Source organism: Rhineura floridana, chromosome 17, assembly GCF_030035675.1.
Source record: "Rhineura floridana isolate rRhiFlo1 chromosome 17, rRhiFlo1.hap2, whole genome shotgun sequence".
Classification (NCBI taxonomy): Eukaryota; Metazoa; Chordata; class Lepidosauria; order Squamata; family Rhineuridae; genus Rhineura; species Rhineura floridana.
The window spans coordinates 31,209,085-31,228,212 of NC_084496.1; the positions used below are offsets into that span (position 1 = coordinate 31,209,085).

The following is a 19,128-nucleotide window of genomic DNA, read 5'->3' on the forward strand; positions in this document are numbered from 1 at the left end:
ACATCTCCTCAAACTCTTAGGAGTTGCAACAAAACAGAGAACAATGATCTCCCTTACTGCAAGGGGCCCACTCCTGTTCCTCCTGGTGTAGGCACCCAGCTGAGAGAGGCCGAGCCACTTGGCTAACAGGCCTGGTGGGGATGTAGGTTTCAGCACTGCCTTTCCTTTTTGCAGAGAGACTCCGCTCTTTCTTTATGCCTACAGAAAAACAAACAGAAAAAATGCCAATATCAGCTTAATTTAGGAAAGGTGCAGGGGGAAAAGCAGCAGGTACTCATGAGTGGAGCAGGCGAATGCAACCACACGTTCTCCAAGATGCCTTTTAGATCATCTGCATCTGACAGCAAAATGGAGGTCACTGTTTCTCAGGCTCCAAGACTTTTAGCAGTATGAACGCCACATATGACACCCTCAACCAACATATTCACAGTCAAACAAAAACAAGCAAGACAAGAGGGCAAGGAAAATGCAGGTTAGATTTAATTTTTATAGCTACCAGAATCTCAAGATAGGTCTGCAGAATGCTCTGCTAGCTAAATAAGACACACACTTGCTTTTCTCTCTGGTCCAAGCCAGGCAAAGGAGATTGATTCTGAAGACATCCCCATTCTCTCACTGTCTCTCTCTCTCTGAGGAAGTGAGCTGTGTCGCTACAGAAGCCAGCACACAACTGGACTTACTTTGGCAGTTTGGCTTGAATTCCAGCTCCACTAGAGAGCCAGTGGCTAGGCTGCAGCACCTTCTTGCTGCTGGAGAGTCGTCTGTATCCCTGAACAGCTCCGTGTCTCTTCTGGAAGACTCAACTGGCTCCTCTGTCTCAGAGGACTCAGCAGGCACATCCTCTTCTACAGAGTCAGAGTCCTCCCCTTCCGAGTAATCTTTCTCCATCCTCTTCTGACTCATGCTGAACTCCAAGTTCCGCCGGAGCTCCTGGAAAAAATTTCAGAGAGGCCGGTTGGCGATCTCACAATGGCTTGGCAATAAATAAATAAATCCACATTAAGGCTGCAATCCAGCATCCACTTACCTGGGAATAAACCCCATTAAACTCAACGCAATTTACTTCTGTGTAGATGTATACAAGACTGTGCTATGAATCACCCCATAAATCCAACATGCCACTATGAGGGGGGGGGAAGAACCATCTGAAGAAGGGCCACAGCTCAGCGGCAGAGCACTTGCTTTACATGCAGAAGGTCCCGCTTCAATCCCCAGTGGCATCTCCAAGTAAGGCTAGGGAAATGCCCTGCCTGGAAGAAATTGGAGAGAAGCTGCCAGTCAGCAGAGGACGCAAGAAGGCCCTGCTAGAGGAGGCGATGAAAAGCCGGCCTTGTCCGACTCCCGACCTTGGACAGTGGCCAAGCAGATGCTTCTAGGACGGCCACAAGCAGGGTGTAAGAGCAGCCACCCTCTCCTGTGGTAGGTCCCAGCCAGCAGCATTCAGAGGTATGAGCCTCTGATCCTGGAGGAAGGGTATCCGAGGAGACCAACAGCCATTTATAGCCTCATCTTCCGTACGTTTGTCTAAACCCCTTTTAAATGCTGCTTGAGGTGGCGGCCATCACGTTTTGTGAAAATGAATTCCACAGTTTGCACAGGTGTGCAGTGAGATAAAATCAACGAACTGACTTTGTGTAAGCCGCTTCCTATGCTGATCTTTCACAATACAGAAACACCACAACACGATAAGCCAAATTCTGTTTTCACTTGACATCAGATTTTTAAAAATACAGTAGGATTTTAAAAGCATTTCAATTATAATTTCTCATTTCTGAAAAGTTTATTTAAAATAAATTTTGAATTTAAATATAAATGTTAGGGTCTAAAATTATCATCCCTTCAAACTAAATCATGAATGTCTCCCAAATGGATTGAATTAAATGGTGCCTTTCTATATAAAAAGGGAACTCTTGGGAAATAGTTGACCTGCAGCTAAGCATTAGATAATTGTGCAATGTGGGACTAGTACTAGAATCCAAGAGGTGTTGTCCTGTATTTCATTGGAACCAAATCTTGTACCATTTTTCAAGTTCAACAATGTGTTCAATTCGCAAAATATGAATATTTATAACTTTACCAACCAAAGAGAACAGATGTTTATTTTCCATCTCTCATGGAGGAACCGTGTTTTGCCCACTAACTACTATCCTTTGTTTATGGAAAGCTCTTTGATTTAAATCAATTCATCTTATCAACAGGCTGCCCTAAATGCCAGGCTCATCAACTGATTGGTAATCAATAAATGCGGGGGAGCAACTAGACTGAGCCCCAACAATGGATGATCGTCACAGGCTGGACCCCAAGGCTATCAAGAGGCAGTGACCACTCCTAGTAGCTCTGCCTGCTCTAAGCAAGCCTGGGAACACTCAGAATCATACAGAAAGTGTGATGGAATCATAACTAGAACTTCGATTAGTCATCCAGCCCAAAGAAAGCACAGCTTGAAGAATGAAACCCGAATCCTTACTCTTCTGTGTTACTTGTTCCATCTGAGCGTATTTTTTCCCTTCCTCCTATCCCATCCCCTTTTCTTGTGTGCCATTTATTTGCACTTTAAGACTGAGGGGACCGTAGAATCATAGAATCACAGAATAGTAGAGTTGGAAGGGGCCTACAAGGCCGAGTCCAACCCCCTGCTCAATGCAGGAATATTACTACTGATCTTCGTAAAGCCACTCTGGGAGCCTTTTCGTCTAAACAGCAGGGTAACAACAAATCGAACAGAGTCTGAAGGAGGGAGGGAGACTGCTACCGCACTCCTCAACACATTTACTAAGGAATAAGCCTTAATGGAAACGTGCATGTGTACATACATAGGACTGTGCAATAAAAGAAGGACTAAAGACTAAGGAGGGAAAATATGCCTCTCTCTTCTCCAACATTTTCCTCCTAGACTACCAAGGAGGGGACTAGAGAGAGGGCTTTTTCGGTGGTGGCCCCCACTCTCTGGAATTCCCTCCCATCTGATCTTTGGCATGCTCCTTCCCTGGATATCTTCCGCCGAGCCTTAAAAACTTGGCTGTTTGGACAGGCCTTTGGGACCGCCGGGATGGGCTAATTACATACTGAATGCCCGTTGTTGTGTATTGCATATGGTGTTATTTTTATTACTGCTGATTATATTGTATTTTATTGTATTTACTGTATTTTATTGTATTTTATTGAAATTTGATATGTACGTCACCTAGAGTGGCTTCGGCCAGATAGGCGACCTAAAAATTAAATTTACATTTACATTTACCATCACTGTTGGGATTGAAAGTACCTTTGAAGAATCCCTGCCCAAGACCAGCATAGCTTTCATCTTGTTAGGGTTTGGAGATGATGCCCATATAGGCATTTACCCATACCAAATAAGGGGTTGCTCAGTACCTTCATGTCATCAGTGTTGAGAACTAATCTTTCCTTTTCAGCATAATTGCTCAGACATGGTTCTGCCTTTGGAACAGAGAGAATAAAGTCACTGGCGATTGTGCTTTCAGGAGATCTGAGACTCTGGAAACAAAGACAGTGAACTAACAGTAAATCCATTTCCTGATGCTTCTCTACTTAGGAGAGGCAAATTGCCAGGACTGAACACCAGGGATGGTGTGGACATCCACCAGGCTTCATTTCCGACACAAGTTATGTAGGGCAGGAAAAGTACCTCAGGCTGTTTTTATGTTTGATTCTGTCAGGAAGAAAAGACACTTGCAAATACTGCTGAGGAAAAAAATAGATGTGCAACATCTTGTACAAGCTTGGTGTTCTGCAAAGAGCACCAGCATATTATGTACATTTCATGTTACATGTTCCTTCTTCCCGGCATTCACAGGGGCAAGCTGAACCCTGCATGGCACCTAACAGAGCTTCATGTGAATGTCTTCTACCTCCTTCCATATTCCATCTGGATCAGCCAACTTTTTCCCTTCACCACCCTTGCTTTGTTTACCATCAAGCCTGACAGAAAGAACTTGAAGCTAGGAGAACTGGAAAGCAGACAACTATTTTGTGACATTTTGGTTAGCCTAAGAAAGGTATTGCCCTATTATGGATTTTTCAATGTTTTATTGTAAATATTGTTTAATGCTGCAGACAATAGTACAATACAAAAAAACACAAGAGAACATAGGAACATCTGAACAAGATAAAACAGTAGATCTTAATGGCACACGCAACAGCTTGTGTTGCTGATTATCAAAACACACAGATTCAGTAGTTTTGCTGGCAACATCACCCTCTTTCAAAAGACCCTAGAAGAAACATTTGAAATACAGTGTGCTTAAATCTTTCCCCAACTGTGTGCCCAGTTAGACTATGTGTGTGTGTGAGAAGGACTTCAGAAGAAACAAGACACAAACGATATCACACATTTCTTTTTGGAAGTCAGTTAAGTTTCCTGGTGTCTGTGCTAGTGCTTCACCTTCAATAATAAAACAAACTTTTCACAAAATAGTAGAGGCACATACCTGGCAATTGTCATTCTGTTCATAGTCACTTGATTCCAAGTTTAGACTTTCATAAGGTTCAAAATCCTCAGAGTACTCTGAAGGAGGAGCAACGTAGAGTCTAGATCCACTTTCTGTTTTGATCTGCACTGCTTTCTAGAAAATGTAGGACCACATCGGGTGGTTTAGTGTGACTCTTTTGAGGAATAAATAGCTTTTAGAACCAAAGGCCTTTATGTGGGCAAACACCCAGTGTAATCCCACTAGCAATTCTCTGGCTGATCTGGAATGCCACTTCTGTGCTTGCCCTGCTCACCCCTCAGCTCTGGCATCACTGAAGCCCATTCAAATGGCCACCATTGTTTTCATCTTCCCTCTTGCCTGTCTTTGTCAAGCAGTGGCTTCTGTCCCTCCGGGTCTTGTTATGCCTACATTAACAAGCTGAATCCCCAAAGCAGGATTCAAACCAACAGTGTAGAATCCTGAGTCACTACCCCTCTGGTCAGTTCCATGACCAACTGTTCTAGGAGACAGTTAATTGAGGTATCTAGAAATGTTATTTCTTTGTTGTTACTGGAACATGTTCACATGTAACCAGCCTATACGAAGGCAATTATTACTACAGCATTTCCTCTTATAGATGCCTTCTTGATTTCATTCTCTACCTGAAGATCACTCTCATAGCATGCCCCCAGCACTAAATTATTAAATATCACCACCCACACCTATTCTGTGGAGGACTCTGCCCCTTTGGGGATATCTAGATTACTGGATTCAGTGCTCTCTTTCAAGTACAGAGTGGCACTGCCTCCAATATGTCCTTCCTTGTCCTTCCTTCAGAGTTTATATCCAGAGATAACCATGTCCCACTGATTCTCTTCATTCCACCAGGTTTCTATTTTGCCCGCTATATCAACACTCTCCTGTAAGACCAAGCACTCCACCCATCTTGGCTTGGAGGCTTCTGGCATTAGCATATAATGCACAATATAGGAAACGGACCTTTAGTGTGGCGGCACCTACCCTGTGGAATTCCCTCCCCTTGAATATTAGGCAGGCGCCATCTCTGCTATCTTTTCGGCACCTTTTGAAGACTTTCCTCTTTCAACAAGCCTTTTAAGTTGAGACCTATCTCAGTCTGTGTTAAGCTGTTAATATGTGTTTTTTTAAAATAATATGTTTTAACCCTTTTTTAAAAAGATGTTTTTAAAGCTTTTAAAAAAATATTTTTAACGTTGTTTTGTTTTAATGTATTTTGTCTGTTTTTATGATGTTTTAAAGTGTTTTTAGCATTTCTGTTTGCCGCCCTGGGCTCCTGCTGGGAGGAAGGGCGGGATATAAATAAAATAATAAATAAATAAAATAAATATAAACACATCAGACATCAATTTAAAAGCTGCTCTGCCACCTTTTTAAAATTAGAAATTGAGGCCACCGACAAGCAAAGCCTGCACTCCCTCCTCCTTTTCCATACCTGGAGCCACCCACGGCGCTGGATTTTACTTGGTGCACTTTGCGTGCTCCTCCCTTGCACATCGCCTTCTTTTAACAGGGCTCTTGAAGTGGCATCTGAAAGGAAATTGGGGCAGAAGGAGCCGAAGGCCATCAAACACCATTCCTTGCTGCAAGGCAAGACTTTCTACACAGCAATCACCCGCAAATGTGTACATAGAGTATTGTGTGCCTTAAGACAGAAACGTGCCAACTGTGAAAAGGGACCCCAAATGGTTCCTACAGTGCTATTAATTTGGACTAGCTGCTTTGTCAGGAGGTGGAACTGAGTCTTTGAACTGCATGGCATTCATTTCCCTGGCCATACAACACGTAAAGTTAGTGTCTGTGTGTTGCTTGTAGCATTGAGCATTCCTAGAATTTTGAAACTTATACCAGAGAGATGGGGAGATGCACATCAGGAGAGCCCTGGACACATTCCAAGTAACAGCAGGGGACGCTAACTGGCAGCAACTGCTCTTGTGCTCCCGCCCCTTCTTCCTGCGGCCCTCTCCCAAAATATGCCTTCTGTGTCAACTGACTATGGAGCAGTGTTGGTAATGACAGGGAAGGAACAGTAGTCAGGGAGCCTGGTAACCTATGCCCCTTTCCCACTACACACCTCACCATATGGACATTGCAGCTTATGAAACCAAAAGGATTTGAAAATGGGAACTAAAACAGGCACAGCTAACACTGTAGCATCTCAGAAGTGATGCAGTAATGTTAAGAGTGCTACTGTAGATGAAACAGGAGGATGGGATCAACCGGAACAAAATGCCTTTCATATCCTGGCTTCTGTTCTAGATAATGTACATGACAGAAAGCCACCTGCTTGGACAGAGAGATCTACTTGTCAGTGGTGCAATGTAGCAATGGACTGACTCTAGTTTTGATTGGTCTACTTTTTTAAAAACTAGACAGATTTTCCACAGTCCACTGACGTGTGTCAAATTCACAAAACAAGTGGGTGTAATCAGGAGGGCCTCTTAACAGCTGACGGATAACAATTTGGTGTTGAGTGATTCAGAGTCATCACTCTTGCTTGGAAAACAAGAAGTGTTCTGCTAGATCAGACCAAGGTTTGCCTCAGCCTATTGCTGATGTAGCAGTGCAATGGTGTTTAGGTATGATACATTATGAAGGAACTCACAGTTTCCCCTTGCAGTTCGTGTGCCACTTGTGAAATAGGTTTGAGGAATGACTTTCTTGCGATGGTTACTTGGTTCTGAGTTAGCTCCATTCACATACAGAGTAAAGCCTTGCTCCAGTTGCTCCAGCTTGATTTGCATAGGGTCTTTTCTTCTGAGTTGTTTCAATATCCTAAAATAAGCAGTACACTCAGTTTCTGATGTGGGGTTCTCAGAGGATCATGTTCTCTCTACAGAAACGCAATACTCAACCGAGAATATGTGTGGAACTGGGATAAACAATAGTTGTAAAAAATGCAATTGTGACAGCTTCTGTAGCGATTTAGAAGTCTCAACTAAACCACAATGGAAGATCTCCGCAAACAGCTTAGCAATACAATCAAATTTGTCCTAAACTTGGAAAGAGGTGGAGTGAGAGAGGTGGTCTGCTGAAACCTTGTCCCCCTTCTGCTGTAGTGGCTCCTACAACAGCTGAGGGCAATTTTTTTATTTTTATTATTATTATTAATATTATATCCTGCCCTGCCTCCCAGTAGGAGCCCAGGGCGGCAACACTCTAAAACATCATAAAAACAGATATTAAAATATATTAAAACAAAACATCTTTTTAAAAAAATCTTACAAAGCAATTCCAACGCAGAACCTTCCTGTCCTGGAAGGAGGTCTTGGGAAAGGCTAAGATGAGCCGCTGAATGTATATTGAGCTACTGCTTGCTTTCAAATGCAGCATGGATTTGTAACCTGTTTATTTAGATTAATAAACTGATTTTCTGCCTAAAAACATTCTCCAGGAGCCTTTACCAAGTTCATTTTCCTGTCTGCCATAAGAAACTATGGAACTGCTTGCCTATACAGAGGCAGGAAAATCCAAGGGACCTTCAAGATCTGTGCCAGATTATTTCCTGACAGATATTTATTTATACAAACATTTCTAATAAACATTTCATAATAAAGTCAGACGTAAGAACAAAAGAAGAGCTTGCTGGATCAGGCCAATGGCTCATCTAGTCCAGCATCCTGTTCTCACAGAGTTGACCCAGATGCCCCAAAGAGAAGCCTGCAAGCAGGATCTGAGCACAAGGGCACTCTCCCCTCCTGCAGTTTCAAGCATTTGGGAGCATACTGCCTCTGACTATGGAGGCAGAGCATAGCCATCATGGCTAGTAAACATTGAAAGCCTTATCCTCTGTGAATTTGTCTAATTTAAAAGTCATCCAAGTTGGTGGCGATCACTACCTCTTGTAGGAGCAAATGCCATAGTTTAACTATGCACTATGTGATGAAATACTTCCTTTTGTTTGTCCTGAATCTTGCAACATTTACAGAGCAATTCAAATGCCAGGAAGCTGGCGGAGGGCGGGCTGGCAGAGGAGGAGCCAGCGGAAAGCTTTGCAGGATCCTCTTGCTTGAGAAATGCCGGCCCGGCTGAACACTGGCTCTGTTGACAGCCGCACAAACGAGCTGGCTGGGAAACATTGGCTCCAACAAACAGGCCTCCTGGGGAGTAAGTGCTCCCTGTAGGCCATAATGGGAATAATTAAAATTATTTTACCGCACTGACCTTTTGGCTGGTGGAGTTTGCAAGGGGATTGGGACCCAGGAGAGAGTTCTGAACGCGGGGAGGATCTCAAATAAGTCCCCCACCACACCCCCAGAACTCCCTGTTTTCAGGGCCTCCACCGGTCCTCCATCTGCCAGGCTCGTTATCCCTGGCAGACCCCCGGTGGCACCATGGCTCAGCCGTGGCAGAGGGCTACTGCTGGTGGACCCGGTGCAGGTAGGGATTTGTGGCATCCAACCCACCCCAGCCCGGCAGAAAGGTGAGTTGGATTATGCCCTTAGCTGCATCAGATAATGAGTTCTAGTGTTATGAGGGAGAAAAACTTTCTCCATGCCATGCATAATTTTATAAACTTCTATCATGTCATCCCTTACTCACCTATGAAAAAATATAGAAAGGCAAAAATCAGAAGAATATAAAACTGTAATCCAGCGGCAGGGTAAGTTTGTATAAATAAAAGTGTTTTAAGCCAGCATCTACACTTAAGCACAGAAGGTTCCTGCCTAATTGCAATAAATTCCACAATACAGGAGTTGCTCGTTAAATGGCCCATTCATAACGGGCAGTCAAGCAATGTTTCTCCAGTGGATTTCAAAGAATGAGCAGGAATATATGGAGAAAGACGGTCTTCAGGTAGGCTGATCTCAAGTTGTTTTGGGCTTAATACCCTACCAGTAACACCTGAAATTAGGGCCGGTAGTGTATTGAGGTAGTGCAGATTCTGCAGCAGTGGTGTCAAATGCTGTTGATAAGCAGCTCTGGTTAACAGCTGGGCTACTGCCTTCTGCACTGGCTTCAGCTTCCAGACTAGCCTTAAAGGTAGTCCCACATACAGCACATTGTAGTAATCCAGTCATACAGTTACCAGTACCTGGACCACTGTAACTAGGCTATCTTGTCCAGAAATGGCTGCAGCCGTCACACCAGCCAAAGCTGGTAAAAGGCACTCCTGCGACTTGAAGGCAGTACATACCTAGTCACAGGCTATCCCTGAGCCTCAAGCAATAAAGATGGCTCAAGTGCAAGCCCATTCAGAGCAGATACCTGGCCCATCTCTCAGCAGCCACTCACCCACAAAGACACTGTCTTGCCAGAATTCATTGGCTCTTACCCAGCCGCATGCTACATCTGATCATACAACAGGCTGCAGAACCATCCAGTGCCCACAGAATCTGTTCTTCTGACCTGCGAGTCACCTTTCGGCCTACCTGTTTCTCTGCTGAAGAAATACTATATGTTCATCATGTTTCTCATCAAAGTCAGTCACCATGTCCTTAGATTAAGCCTGAAACACAGAACCAAAACAAACGTTTGCAGGTGCCGAGCTGTGTTGGAACAGTGCTATGCAAAACAAGCCTGAGCATATTTACTCAAAATAAAATCTCATGGAATACAGGTGGGCTTACTTCCTACTCCCTGGGTTCCTTTGGAAGGGCAGGATATAAATTTGATTTCTTAACAATCATAACAGTACACTTCTTAGGTCTGCCCATTAAACAAGTAAACTCAGGTCTTAGAGAAACTGGGATTCCAAAGCAGAATAGGCTGATGTAAAGCAAGTAGAGCACGACAATTTTTAGAAGCTGCCAAGTAGTTCAGTCAGATGGAAATGAATGGGCACAAGAACATTAGAAAAGCCTTCCTGCTGGTTCAGGCCAAAAAAGGTCTACTGCTTCCAGCATCCTCTATTTCATGGGGGCTAGCCAGATTCCCATAATGGGACACCTCTGACCCAGGAACTCAGGTACCTGACTAGCGTGAGTAGTGTAGAGAGCCACTGTGGTCTAGTATAGCCTTTCCCATCCTTTGGGTCCCCAGATGTTGTTGGACTACAACTCCCATCAGCCCCAGCCAGCAGGGCCAATGGTCAGGAATGATAAAAATTATAGTCCAGCAACATCTGAAGACCCAAAGGCTGGAAAGGCTGTAGTGGTTAAAGTGAGACCAGGACCAGGAAGACCAGGCTTTGAATCCTCACTCAGACAGAAAGCTCACTTGGGTGACCCTGGGCCAGTCACTGCCTTTCAGCCTAGCCTACCTCACAGGGTGGTTGTGGGGATTAAATGAGAGGGAGAACCACATATGGCCCCTTGAGTTCCTTAGAGAAAAGGTGGGATATAGTATAAATACAATAAAAAAAATATTGCATAGGTATTAATGACCATGGATAGCATCATTCTCTATGAATTTCTCTAATCCCTTTTTAAAGCTGTCCATGTTGGTGGCCTTCTTGTAGGAGCAAATCCCAGTTTAACTTTGATCTGTTTGAAGCAGCCCTTCCTTTTGACTGCCTGAATCTTCCAACATTCAGCTTTGCTGGACAGCACACGGCCAGCTGGCCTGCAAGGCTACTGCCTGACATTATGTCTTGGCTAGAGAAGCAGCTATTTGCCCCACTACAAAGCAGCTGATTGCCTTCTTCAGTTGCCACCCTAGGCTTTGTTCTGCGCATGGCCCTCTTCTCATATTTCACACCAGGAGCGCCTGTAGGGTGCGTACCTGGCTCTTGGGGTGGCGATTGTGTTCCCTAGTGCTTCTTCAGCCTAGGGTGGCCTTCTCTACCTGCCTGTGAATTCCTGAGGCCCAAAGAGACCTTACCTGTATTGGCCTAGGTGCTTCTGCCCAGGGTTCTGGCATAGAGGCCTACGCAGTGGCCTCCTGGGCGAGCCAGACCAGACTTCCCCAACCTGGTGCCCTCCAAAAGTTACTGGACTCCAACTCACAGCCAGCCCGGCCAATGGTCAGGGATGATGACAGGAGCCTCTGGGAGGCATCAGGTTGGCGGGCTCAGGGCGTTGGCCCACCGAGCAAGCGCGGGGCTGATTTCTTCGCCCACCTCAGCGGATCCGCCTCAATGTCGGTCTCCCTTTTCTGCGTTCCCAAGAGCCTCCTCACCACTTCTCTCTCGCCAGGCAGGCAGGCAGGCAGGCAGGCAGGCAGGCAGCTTGCTTGCTTCTCCCTCCCTACCCACCCGCTCAGGCGGCCCGCACTCGCCAGACCCTCTTGAGGGTGCCCCGGCACAGCCAGGCGCGGAGGGGCTCGCTCACTCCCTCATCTCCACCGTTCCCCGCTCCTCTTCCTCCTCTTCATCCCGGCCGGCGCGCTGCTGTTGGGCCCGTTGCCTTGGATACTGCGAAGGCGGCAATCGCCGGATGGGCGCGGGCTGCTGGCGTCATTTGTGGCGCGCCGGACGTCCCTGGAGGCACCGCGGGGGGCCAGAGGAAGCGCGCATGCGTGGCGCCTGCCGCTGTCATGGAGGCGCTGTGGGCCGCGCTGGACGAGGTGGCCCTGGAGGGGCTGGATGGCGTCACTCCCGGCGCCCTGTGGGACCGGCTGGCCGGCCGCGTCCCGCCTTTCCCGCTCCCCCTGGAGCCCGCCGCCTGGCAGCTCCTCTGGGCCACGCTCGCGGCGCATACCGAGCTCCGCTTCTACCTCCTCCCGCAGCCGCGGCCTCCGCTGCACCTCTACGACCGGTGGGTGAGGGGTGGCTCTCGCTCCTCCCTCCAGCCTCAAACATCGTCCATGTTTCTAGTCCTGGGGAGGCATACCCTGGGGAAAGGCTAGGAAAACTCTTTAGTTGGCTTCGGGGGGGGTCACTGTTACTATCGGGGTCGCCTCTACCACCACCACCTCAGCGGAGAGTCGCCTCAGCTGGTGCCAGAGACAGAGAGAGGGTGACTCGGCCAGCGTAGTGCAAAACGCCACACGGGCCGGCTTCCAAGGCTGTAGGGTTTACTCGGGACTTGACCAAACACAGTGAACCCATCTCACCTAACTGGGGCAAGGGATGCTTTTTAAAAAAAGCTAATAATCCGGACCAGGAAGGCTGGGGTTGAGAAGAGCTCACTCTCTTTCTCATTTTAGGTATGAAGAAATTGATCTTGAAACAGGAATACTGGAGACGAAGCGAGATCCTGTTCCTTTAGATGACATTTATCCTGTGCACATGATTTTGGATGATGCTGAAGGCATTCAGGGTTCATGTCAGTATTTTAAAGAGAGGGTGGATATTACTGATCAGGTCAGGACAAAAGATCTGCAGCCTTGTTGCACGTATACAGAGGCTTATGAGAAGTGAGTAAACGTTTGCTGATTGATTTTGCTTCAGGCTCCCTTGGGGTGGGAGAGATGTGTATAGAGTGGACAAGTAAAGCAGGATTGTTGAATTTGTTCCATTGCAGAAATATCCACAGAATCCAAATGAGAGTTGTACAGTATTGTCATAAAGTAGGAAGAAGGGTTTATTTTCCCATAAATGTTTGTGTGGTGAAACAAGCCAAAGAAGTGTGAACTTGTGTGTGTGTGTGTGTGTGTGTGTTATTCCCAGTTGGCAGATCAGTGTGGAAGCATATTCCTGGAGAACTGAAGAAAGGTGAAGGGCTGTATGGTTTCACCTGAATCTACACAGAAGGGAGCAATTCCTGAAAGACTACCTCAAGTCCGGGGGCCAAATGTGACCCTCCAGGACTCTCTATTTGGCCCTTGGAACTCTCATCAGGCCGCATCGCTCCCTGGCTCTGCTGTGCATTCTTTGAGTGCAATTGCCTGGCTGGAATGTGACCTTGAATCGATAATACCTTTTTCTTTTCTGGATAGAGAGAGGTGTGGGAGGATGTGTAGAAACTAGCCTACCATACAAAGGTAAAACTGACATTCATTGCTGCACCCACTTTTGCCTCTGGCCCCGCCCATGACTGACATGTGGCCCTCGGAAGGTTGCCCACAAGAAAATGCAGCCCTTGGGTTGAAAAGGCTCCCCCATCCCTGACCCCGTTGTGGGGGTGTGCTAGAGCGTGGGCCACCATAGGAGGTGACTAACCAGTGGCCCTCCTGATGTTGTTGGACTCAGCCAGTGGGGTCAGGGGTCTGACGATAGTTGTAACCCAGTGACATATTGTGGAGCATCTTGGGGAGGGAGGCTTTAGAGGCATTGTGCTTCATACCTCCAGGGCAGTTTCCAGAAAGTAGTTATGGGAGGCTCATGTGTGGCACTGTGGGAGCTGCCCTGTGGTGTCCTTCTTGCCCCCCCCCATTGCTATTTGACATCCATATGAAGCTGCTGGGAGCTGTCATTAGAAGATTTGGCGTGAAATGTTGTCAATATGCGGATGCCATCCTGCTCTCTCTCTCTGTTCCTTCTGAATTGGGAGAGGCAGTTGATGTGTTAGACTGGTGCTTGGAGGTGGTGATGGGCTGGATGTGAGCTGATAAATTGATGCTGAATCCTGAAGAGACAGAGGTGTTATTTCTCCAGCGTTCTCATGTCCAGGAGGTGGGGAGACAGCCTGTTCTGGATGGGATTGCTCTCCCCCGGAAGGAACAGGTCCACAGCTCATGAATTCCACACTCACTGAAGGCTCAGGTGGACTTGGTGGCTAGGAGTGTGTTTTCCCAGCCCTGTCTGGTTTGCCAGCTTCAGCCCCTTTTGGACTGGGATGACTTGGCCTCTGTACTCCGTACTCTGGTAAATTCCAGTTTGGATTATTGCAATCTGTTCTACGTGGGGCTGCCCTTGAAGACTGGGAAACTTCAGCTGGCCCAAAATGCAGCAGCCAAATTATTGACTGGGGTACCCTTTAGAACGAATATGACCCCTGTTTTAAAACAGCTGTATTGGTTGCCAGTCTGTTTCCAGGCCCAATTTAAGGTGCTCATGTTAATTTTTAAAGCCCTAAACAACTTAGGCATCAAATATCTGAAAGACCACCTCCTTCCATACAGAGCCTCTTGGGTGTTGAGATCAGCAGAGGGGGCTCTTCTGGTGGTTCCACCACAATCAGAAATTGGGGGGGGCTGGGAGAGGCCTTTCTCTGTGGTAACCCAGGCTGTAGAACTGCCTCTCCACAGAGGCGCATCTGGCAACTCTGCTATACCGTTTTCATCAAATGCTGAAGATGCATCTCTTTACCCTGGCCTTTGACACCTGAGTTGTATATTTTTGGAACCCACCCTATTTTTTGTGATATGACTTTAGGTTGTTTTTACTTGTTCTTAATGATTGTAAAACTCTTGTGACTTATCCTGAGATCTTTGGGTGAATGGTGGCTAATAAATTTAAATAATAATAATAATGGGGAGGCACAGGTTAGCCACCCCTGTTTTGGGCTAAGAATCAACAACAGGTTGTTCTCTGCCAACCCCTTCCAAGTTTATCCCATGAAAAAAGGCTGCCACAGAAGAAAAATGTCCCCCACCCCCGGGGGTTTTCGTTACTAGCTCTGCTCCAGTAATCCCCAACTCTTCTTCCTGTAGCTTGGAAGTAGTGGGGGTGTTGGGCCCATCAGCATGTTCCTCCAGCCTCTTGCGGCTGAGAGAGCATTGGGTGTTCTACCTGGTGCATGCTGAAAGCAACTTGTGGACCCACCTGCATTCCAGATTCACTGGATCTTTGATCAACTTTGCAGTGTCTTTTGGGGAGTAGGGAGGAGGATATTGACAAGAAGACTGTGCTGAAGGAGAAGGCCTCCCTTCTTTACCTCCGCTGCCCCCCGCCTTGGAGACAACAGTTGACCATTGTTTGAGCGGGGTCATGACATGACATGTGTCCATGTGGCTTGGTTTATTCTACCCATGAGTATACAATCTGAACAGTTACTGGTATACATAGGATGATTCCAAGAGGAAAACTTGCATAGGCAAAGCTGAGCAGCACACAAAGTGGGTGGTTCATTGGGGAATTGTGGGAAATGACTTTTATACTGCATGTTATTGCTTTGCAGCTGGGGAGAGAAACTGGTCATTGTTGCCTCTCAGATGCTCCGCCACAGAACGCTAATAGGCTGGGAAGGGGATCCAGATTTAAAACTTCCTGACTTCTCTTACTGCATGTTGGAGCGGTTGGGGCGTGCTCGATGGCAGGGAGAGCTGCAAAGAGACCTCAGTGCAGCTTTTAAGTAAGTGCCCAGACTTCAGTCCTTTACAGTAGTTCATTTTGGCTCCATCTGTAAAGCTGCAATGGCAGGAGGGGTGATGTATGGGCAGACGTTCCCCACTGGCTTGGAGAGGATGACTTGCCCTGTGGGCTGGAGCAAGTAACACGGCGTTATTGTTACCTTGGCTTGTTTCGTACAGTTATTCTAGGATTTCCAAGCTAGGTTAGAGGTTGCTTCGCCTGGGAATGTACTTTATGGAGCTGCTGTGATGATAGGTGAGCCCCACCCTAAAGCCTTTGGGGAGACGCCATAGCCCTGAGCTATATCCAGAACCCAATTCCATTGCAGTCCCAGAGGTCTGAAGACAAGACCATCCCCTTCAACACATCACAGCTTGGCAAATGCTAACTGATCGCCTGCCTGGGCATGAGTTTCTCTTGGGTGAAGCATCCTTGGAGAATGTTCAGCCCATTTTTTCCATCTAAAATTTTAAGCAGGCTTAACGTAACATAGTTTAAGAAACTTACTTGGTGCCCAGCAAGATGCCAGAGATGCAGATTCTGACAGTGTCCTTGTTTGTCTTCTGTAGGCTTAGGGTGTGGTGCTTCTGGCAAGCAGACAAGGTTTGTCTCCTTTTAACTTAATTTTAATAAGCGCTGTAAATATCACCCTAGGGTGGATGCTGGGAAGCTTCACTATCACCGAAAAGTGCTGGACAGAAATGGGCTCATCACAATGCAGTCCCACGTGATCAGGTTGCCAACAGGGGTCCAGCAGCACTCCATCCTTTTGCTTCTGACCCGCTTCCATATTGACAGGTATGTGCCAGACAGAAAGTCACATTTGATATGATCTGAGGAAGTCATGAAAGTGATGGTTGGTGGGCATGTTTTAGTTGTTTCCTCCTACACTGTTCCCCTGGTCTAAATGCACCCCCTGCCCTTCACAGGACAGGAAAAGGGGTACCTGGGTCCTTCCCCTTCCTCCCTCTTCCTCACCCCCACCCCTGGTGCCTTTGCTTGTGTGTGACTTAGATGGGAGAAATGTTGTGGGAGGAAATGGCTGAACAGCCTCCAGTGCTACTTCCCTGATCAAATGATTATTTCAGTTAAAAGGCCTTTAGACTGATTTTTAGGCAAAGTTGCCTGTGAAAGCAGTTTACAGCCATGTGCAAATTTGTGTGTGTGTGTTATGTGCCTTTAAGTCGATTACGACTTATGGCGACCCTATGAATCAGTGACCTTCAATAGCATCTGTTATAAACCACCCTGTTCAGATCTTGTAAGTTCAGGTCTGTGGCTTCCTTTATGGAATAAATCCATCTCTTGTTTGGCCTTCCTCTTTTTCTACTCCCATCTCTTTTTCTACTCCCATTGTCTTTTCTAGTGAATCAGGTCTTCTCATGATGTGTCCAAAGTACGATAACCTCAGGTTCATCATTTTAGCTTCTAGTGATAGTTCTGGTTTAATTTGTTCTAACACCCAATTATTTGTGTTTTTCATGGCCCATGGTATGCACAAAGCTCTCCTCCAACACCACATTTCAAATGACTTGATTTTTCTCTTATCCATTTTTTTCACTGTCCAACTTTCACATCTATACATAGAGATCAGGAATACCATGGTCTGAATGATCTGACTTTAGTGTTCAGTGATACACCTTTGCATTTGAGGATCTCTTCTAGTTCTCTCATAGCTTTCCTCCCAAGTCCTAGCCTTCTGATTTCTTGACTGTTGTCTCCATTTTTGTTAATGACTGCACCAAGGTATTGATAATCCTTGACAAGTTCAATGTCCTCATTATCAATTTTGAAGCTACATAAATCTTCTGTTGTCATTATTTTAGTCTTCTTGACATTCAGCTGTAGTCCTGCTTTTGTGCTTTTCTCTTTAACTTTCATCAGCATTCGTTTCAGATCATCACTGGTTTCTGCTACTAATATGGTATCGTCTGCATATCTTAAGTTATTGATATTTCTTACTCCAATTTTCACACCTCCTTCATCTTGGTCCAGTTCTGTTTTCCGTATGATACGTTCTGCATATAGATTAAACAAATAGGGTGATAAAATACACCCATCTCACATCCTTTCCGATGGGGAACCAGTCGGTTTTTCTATATTCTGTTCTTACAGTAGCCTCTTGTCCAGGAACATTCAAGTCAGAACACCAACAAAATAGCCAATCTATCTCTAAAGAACAGCATCTGATAACCTAGATCTGGGATCCCCAATGTGGCATCCACCTTCAGATGCCCTCATGATGCCTGCCAAGGCTGCAGTGCGTCTCCCAATTTTATATTATTTTTTAATAAGGTGGAAATTGCTTGTTTTGGGGTTGGGTGGAAGGTTTTGCTGTGTGTGTGTGTGTGTGTGTGTAAATATTTTGCCTGTGATTTGAGGGGTTGGGTTTCTGAGCTTCAGGTCTTTGATGGTCCCCACAATAGATTTTCAGATGTGTCCCCAGGCCCCAAAAGGGTGGGGATTGACCTAGATCAAGGTGGGGAACCTTTTTGGCCCAAGGGCCACATTCCTTTGTGGGCAACCTTCTGAGGGCCACATGCCAGTAATGGGTGGGGGTGGAACATGAATGTCAATTTTACCTTTGTATGGTAGGGTAGTTTCTAACCACCCTCCCACACCTCTCTCTGTCCAGACAAGTAAGGTATTTTACAGGGTTCAAGGATGCATTCCAGCCAGGCAATTACACTCGGAGAGTGCAAAGTGAGGCCAGTGAGGAGTGTGGCCCAGTGAGAGTTTTGAGGGCCACATTTGGTCCCTGGGCCTAAAGTTCCCCACACCTGATCTAGATTAACCCCCAAAGGCCATGATGATAAAAAGGGTCTTTAAGGCCCATTTAAAGTTAGCAAGGGAGAATTCTGTAACCAGATATTTTTGGGGAAGAAGGGGCACTGCTGAAATGGCCCTGTATCATGTGCCTCCCCCACTACTTGTTTTTACAGATGGCCATCTCTGCAGGGCCTCCCAATTAGAACTTAAGGTATAGGCAGATTGATATGGGTGCAGGCAACCCTTAAGGTAACCAAGTCCCAAGCTATGCTTTAAATTAGCATCCCCACATGGCCATCCTGGTTGTGGCGTGTGAGCTGGTTGAGCCCAAAGGAAGGAGCGTCTTCCGCATTTAGCTGCAGCCTCTCTGCCTGCTTCCCTCTAGAGCTGGCAAGGACTTTACTGTATCATAAACTGCTCGCAACTTGGGTGAGGTGCTGGCATTCCCCCTTACATCTAGGAGCCTGTCAGGAAGCTTTGTCATGTTTGCTCACGGTTGCCTCTCCTTGGGTTGTAGGAGGAGCAAATACGATATCCTTATGGAGAAGCTCTCCAGTATGCTGGGCAGGCGGCCTGGTCACATGGAAATGCTGGGAAGCATAAGGGAGGAACTGGTGAGCTCTTGGCTGCTTCTCCATGTGTTTGAGCTCTCTGAAACCTGACTCTGTGCATCAGAGCATGTGGTGCTTGATATTTGGACTTTGGTGAGGTGTTTCTGTCGGACAGAACTTTCTGTCAGAACAGCCCATGTGTTGTGATTAATTCCCCCCCCCTTGTGAGCCTTAAACATTCACAACATGAGGCTAGAGATAGATGCCATGTGTCCTTTCATATGAG

The 19,128-nt window shown here is 46.4% G+C and overlaps 2 protein-coding genes across 11 annotated transcripts in view; one reads left to right on the top strand and one right to left on the bottom strand.

Moving 5' to 3' along the window:
- The window catches only part of KATNIP (katanin interacting protein), a 37,760-nt gene extending 25,966 nt beyond the window's left edge, over positions 1–11,794 (bottom strand). For 5 of the 10 annotated variants that reach the window (XR_009759386.1, XR_009759387.1, XM_061599596.1 and 2 more), the window contains exons 1-8: positions 11,229–11,794; positions 9,839–9,915; positions 7,072–7,241; positions 5,902–5,996; positions 4,449–4,583; positions 3,373–3,495; positions 681–930; positions 58–198 (exon numbers count right to left, since the gene is read on the bottom strand). Coding sequence is in view for 8 of the 10 variants with exons in the window: in XM_061599596.1 (XP_061455580.1) it covers positions 58–198; positions 681–930; positions 3,373–3,495; positions 4,449–4,583; positions 5,902–5,996; positions 7,072–7,241; positions 9,839–9,900 (976 nt within the window). In the remaining 2 variants the exon portion in view is untranslated. The remainder of the gene's footprint in view (positions 1–57; positions 199–680; positions 931–3,372; positions 3,496–4,448; positions 4,584–5,901; positions 5,997–7,071; positions 7,242–9,838; positions 9,916–11,228) is intronic. The other 5 variants (XM_061599593.1, XM_061599592.1, XM_061599591.1 and 2 more) reach the window with 5 other exon arrangements.
- Positions 11,795–11,821: 27 nt separating this feature from the next.
- Positions 11,822–19,128, top strand: part of GTF3C1 (general transcription factor IIIC subunit 1) — a 37,369-nt gene continuing 30,062 nt past the window's right edge. Inside the window, exons 1-5 of the mRNA XM_061599589.1 lie at positions 11,822–12,103; positions 12,495–12,704; positions 15,350–15,523; positions 16,177–16,320; positions 18,809–18,905. Coding sequence (XP_061455573.1) covers positions 11,883–12,103; positions 12,495–12,704; positions 15,350–15,523; positions 16,177–16,320; positions 18,809–18,905 — 846 coding nt within the window. The 5' untranslated portion in view covers positions 11,822–11,882. The remainder of the gene's footprint in view (positions 12,104–12,494; positions 12,705–15,349; positions 15,524–16,176; positions 16,321–18,808; positions 18,906–19,128) is intronic.